At 43.4% G+C, this 4,873-nt stretch overlaps 1 protein-coding gene across 1 annotated transcript; it reads left to right on the forward strand.

The window, feature by feature from the left end:
• On the forward strand, nucleotides 1–4,378 carry FST (follistatin; the record flags this gene model as incomplete). The annotated part of the gene is made up of 5 exons (XM_021711257.1): nucleotides 1–283; nucleotides 681–899; nucleotides 1,250–1,474; nucleotides 2,187–2,417; nucleotides 3,164–4,378. Coding segments are annotated over 5 exons (1,041 nt in total), but the record flags the coding sequence as incomplete, so codon positions are not given.
• Nucleotides 4,379–4,873: the final 495 nt, after the last annotated feature.

Consider the following 4,873-nt stretch of genomic DNA (forward strand, 5'->3'; position numbering starts at 1 on the left):
CGGTCCCGCCGGGGCTCCTCCGCGAGCCGCCTCCCTCCCCCGGCCCCGCCGCGGCTCACGCGTCCGCCTCCCCACCCCGGTCTCTCCCCAGCTGGGAATTGCTGGCTCCGCCAAGCGAAGAACGGCCGCTGCCAGGTCCTGTACAAGACCGAACTGAGCAAGGAGGAGTGCTGCAGCACCGGCCGCCTGAGCACCTCGTGGACCGAGGAGGACGTGAATGACAACACCCTCTTCAAGTGGATGATTTTCAACGGGGGCGCCCCCAACTGCATCCCCTGTAAAGGTAGGACTCCTCCTTCCGCAACTTGCAGGCCCTCAGTAGGGGGCGTCTTAGCCTCAGCTTCCCCACTACCTGGCTCTGGGCTTGGAGGGCAGGAGAGCTTTGTTCGTGGGCTTCCCCTTCCTTCCCCTTGCCCTGGTGAGCGGTTCCTTCGGATCCGAATTCTGCCGGTTACCGGCTGCAGGCAAAACACGCCCGACTTCTCAGCAAGGGAAGCGAGGGGTATGGGGCACAGCCCACGGCCCGCGCCTCTTCACCCCCTCCGGTCTTCTGGGGGCGAGCCTGGGCCCCTCCGGCGCGAACTCAGGGCGCGCGACGGCTCGAGGGGCCCGCAGCCTTCCGGGCCGACCCGCAAACTGCGTGGCTCCGGTTTTCATCCGTGCCTCTTTCCGACTCATAGAAACGTGTGAGAACGTGGACTGCGGACCCGGGAAAAAATGCCGAATGAACAAGAAGAACAAGCCCCGCTGTGTCTGCGCCCCGGATTGTTCCAACATCACCTGGAAGGGTCCAGTCTGCGGGTTGGATGGGAAAACCTACCGCAACGAATGTGCACTCCTCAAGGCCAGATGTAAAGAGCAGCCGGAACTGGAAGTCCAGTACCAAGGCAAATGTAAAAGTAAGGCCTCCCCTTTTAAGCAAAACCCTGCTGACCCCTCCTCCGACTTGGCACCTGAAGTACACCCACTAGGAGACCCCTTGGGGGACGGCTGCAAGCCACAGTACGAGCCTAAATGATAATAATAGTGAAAGGAAATAAAGGAGTTCTTTTCTAACTTCTAAAGACTCTTTAAGAACGCCAAAGGGACCAACCTAGAGTCGTAGATTTTCTCTTGAAAACCACAGGGCCCCCAAATTCCCTTTTAAAAGCTGGATACTTCCTCTTTGTGGTTTCCTTGATAATATCAAATGCTCGCTCCCTAAGGACCAGAAGGCACCTATTCATTTGTGTTTTCCTCTCTGTTTCAGAGACTTGTCGGGATGTTTTCTGTCCAGGCAGCTCCACGTGTGTGGTGGACCAGACCAATAATGCCTACTGTGTGACATGTAATCGGATCTGCCCGGAGCCCACTTCCTCTGAGCAATACCTGTGTGGGAACGATGGCATTACCTACTCCAGTGCCTGCCACCTGAGGAAGGCTACCTGCCTGCTGGGCAGATCTATTGGATTAGCCTATGAGGGAAAGTGTATCAGTAGGTATTCTGGATTGGAGAAGGAAAAAGAAGACAGGCTAGTTCTAGTGTTAAAACTGTGGGGTTAACCAATAAATGAAGCCCAAGGCCTCCCCAAATTGGTTTCACCAGAGGGAGGAATACTCTCCAGTATGGGTAAACTGTTGTGACCACAGCATCCCTCATGGAAACCGTTGTCTTCCGGAGGCATTGACATATATATTCAAATGCCAGCAAGAAGCAATATTCCATTTTAGAAAACTTAGAACTCACTCAATTTTACACATTTTTGAAGTGCCAGACTTGCTGAAAGCAAAAAATAATTACTTAGCAGTTCCTAAAATCTGTTATCAGATTCCAGTAATTGATAGAATTATTTTCTCTTGTAAAAGGTCCCAGTAAGATACATATTTAACTAAACTGAACATTATGAAATCCAATTCCAAAAATTACTGTTTTCATGCATGAATATAGTACCTAAGCAACTGTGGTGTGTGTGTGTGTGTGTGTGTGTGTGTGTGTGTGTGTGTGAGAGAGAGAGAGAGAGAGAGAGAGAGAGAGAGCGAATGTCAGTTTTATTGTCAAGCATTTTTGCACAATCTCTCCATTACCCCTATAAGTAAGTAATAAGATATAAGTTATGTTTATATTGATTGACAGGGGTCTACAGAAAGGGAGAAAAGGGGCAAATGGGAGAAATCAGTTGACTTATCACAGATGTATTATATCCTAGAAGCAAAGTCCTGTGAAGATATCCAGTGCACTGGTGGAAAAAAATGTTTATGGGATTTCAAGGTTGGGAGAGGCCGGTGTTCCCTCTGTGATGAGCTATGCCCTGAAAGTAAATCCGATGAGCCTGTCTGTGCCAGTGACAATACCACTTATGCCAGCGAGTGTGCCATGAAGGAAGCTGCCTGCTCCTCAGGCGTGTTGCTGGAAGTAAAGCACTCCGGATCTTGCAACTGTAAGTGCGATTTTTAACCTTGCTGCAATTTAAGGCTTTCCCAGGCAAGCCCTAGAGAACGGACGCTTAGAAGGCACGCAAACCTCCCCATGTAAACCCATTTCTGTTTAAGTTAGGTAGCTGCTAAATATCACCAGCAATTCAGTGATCCACAGAAAAATACTCTGCAATGTTTCCTGGCTTTTAGGACTTATCCGGTGATCATCAACGGGGTTGCCTCTAAAAAGTCTGTTTCCAGTTGTTTGTCCTTAATTCTTTGGTTAATTCTTGGTTAATGTGCTTTGCTGTTTGCTTTATTAACACTTGAGTCTAAACTAACTGCTTCAAAAGTTTTTTGTTTTTGTTTTTATTCCAAAGACAGCTTTATATTATCACACACAGGCTGCTGCTTTTTGCAGTTGCCTCTACTAACTCTGAATTAAGGACCCAAAGCAGTTATGCCTAGAACACAAGAGCGCTTTTTATCTAATTTCAGGAATCTGCCCGTAAAACCTGAGCCATTGATTCTTCAGAACTTTCTGCAGTTTTTGACTTCATAGATTATGTTTATTTTTTAAAAAATTTTAAAACTTATTGCATAACAGCAGATGCCAAAAACAAACAAAAAAGCATCTCACTGCAAGTCACATAAAAATGCAACGCTGTAATATGGCTGTATCAGAGGGCTTTGAAAACATACACTGAGCTGCTTCTGCGCTGTTGTTGTCCATATTTAAACAACAGCTCCCCTGTATTCCCCCATCTAGCCATTTCGGAAGACACCGAGGAAGAGGAGGAAGATGAAGACCAGGACTACAGCTTTCCTATATCTTCTATTCTAGAGTGGTAAACCCTCCACAAGTGTTCAGTGTTGACATAGCCTTTGGGCAAAAAAAAAAAAAAAAAAAGGAAAAAAAGAGAAAAAAAGAAAAAAGAAAGAAAAAATATATTGTCCATACTGTAAATAAGTGTATGCTTATTTATTTGGGGGGAAAACTATACATTAAAGGACCTTTGTCCTAGAGCTCTCTCCCAGGCCACCTTGTTACTCATTGGACACGGAGAGGCGGTCATTGTGAGGTCTACTGGATGAGGCCCATAGTTGAGACTTGTAGACATTTATTTATACTGTGTCATGTTTTATAATTTATACATAAAATGTCTGGTTGACTGTACACCTTGTTTTTGAAGAAATTTATTCGTGAAAGGAAGAGCAGTTGTTATTTATTGTGAAGTCTCTTGCTTGTAAAGTAAAAGCTTTTTTTTCCTTGTAAACCATTTAAGTCCATTCCTTGCTATTCACTCGCTCATCTGTCTCCCCTCATTTCACTGTCATTAGACTCTTTTACACCTTTAACACACTTGCATGTCAGTTTCTGTCATGTTTATTTATTGGATTTTCTGCTGCCTGATCTGTACATACATGATCCCTCGGGTTTTGTTTACAAGGAACCTTGACTGACCAAAAGGCGTTATAACTCTGACTCAAATACAAGGTACAGAGGATATGCATCTTTGAGGAAACTCCTACTTCTGTTCTCTTGTTATGATGAAGACGTTTGTGAGACAGGAAATGATAGCAGTGTTCGAATTTCAGTAACGTACTTTTAAGATGTTACAGTTCCAAAGAAATGAAGTGATGTGGGTGTCAGGAGACTAAAGAAAGGTGAAGGCTACACATTCAACCTTTTGCAAGGTGTTTCCTTGAAGCTATTCAGCTGTACATTTTAAATTAGTTCTTTTTCAAACAATGTGTCACGAAAAGTTATATCAAAGCTTTATCAGTTCAAGTTTCTTGCTTTTCATAATACTTTTTTCTGATGCAATTTTATATTTTCAAACATGGCAAGTTAAATATAAATTCATTTAAATATATAGTTTTGTACTTTTCTACCATGTAAATGTGCAATGTATATAAAAGTTATAATGTGTATTTGTAAATAAATGATGAGTGAAAAAATAAAAAAATTTTAAAAAGCCAATGGTCTCAATGCCTGATGATGCAAAATAAGTTGTTTGGGCTTTTGAGTAAAAATGCATATGGTACATTTGCTGCGGAAAATGGTTATAACTGAAACTAAGTGGCCAGGGCAGTAGAAGCTTGAAAGTGAGGTTAGTTACAAATCACCTCAGTGGAGTTTGAAAGACAAAGAGATCTGAGGTCCAGCAACTCCTTAGTAGGAGTGACATATACCTGTCACTAACCATAGAAGGAATAGGTTGTAGATGTGGGTTCTTCCCTGTAACATAGCAAGCCTAGTGTTTCCTCTTTAAAAATATGAATAACTAATAATAACATTATTTTTAGCTGTCCCTGTTGCAAGCTCATTACCATATCCAGGGACACCCTATATCTTCCTTTCCTATCTCTAAAAAAGCAACATACATCACAAGGAAAAATGAAAGCAGATTGATAATATTTGACAAGCACAGTCTAGAAATCAGAATATCCACTGCAGAAATAGGCATTATAGTGT

This window comes from Carlito syrichta, unplaced genomic scaffold (genome assembly GCF_000164805.1).
Source record: "Carlito syrichta isolate Samal-C Ts95f unplaced genomic scaffold, Tarsius_syrichta-2.0.1 Scaffold301969, whole genome shotgun sequence".
In the NCBI taxonomy this organism is placed as follows: Eukaryota; Metazoa; Chordata; class Mammalia; order Primates; family Tarsiidae; genus Carlito; species Carlito syrichta.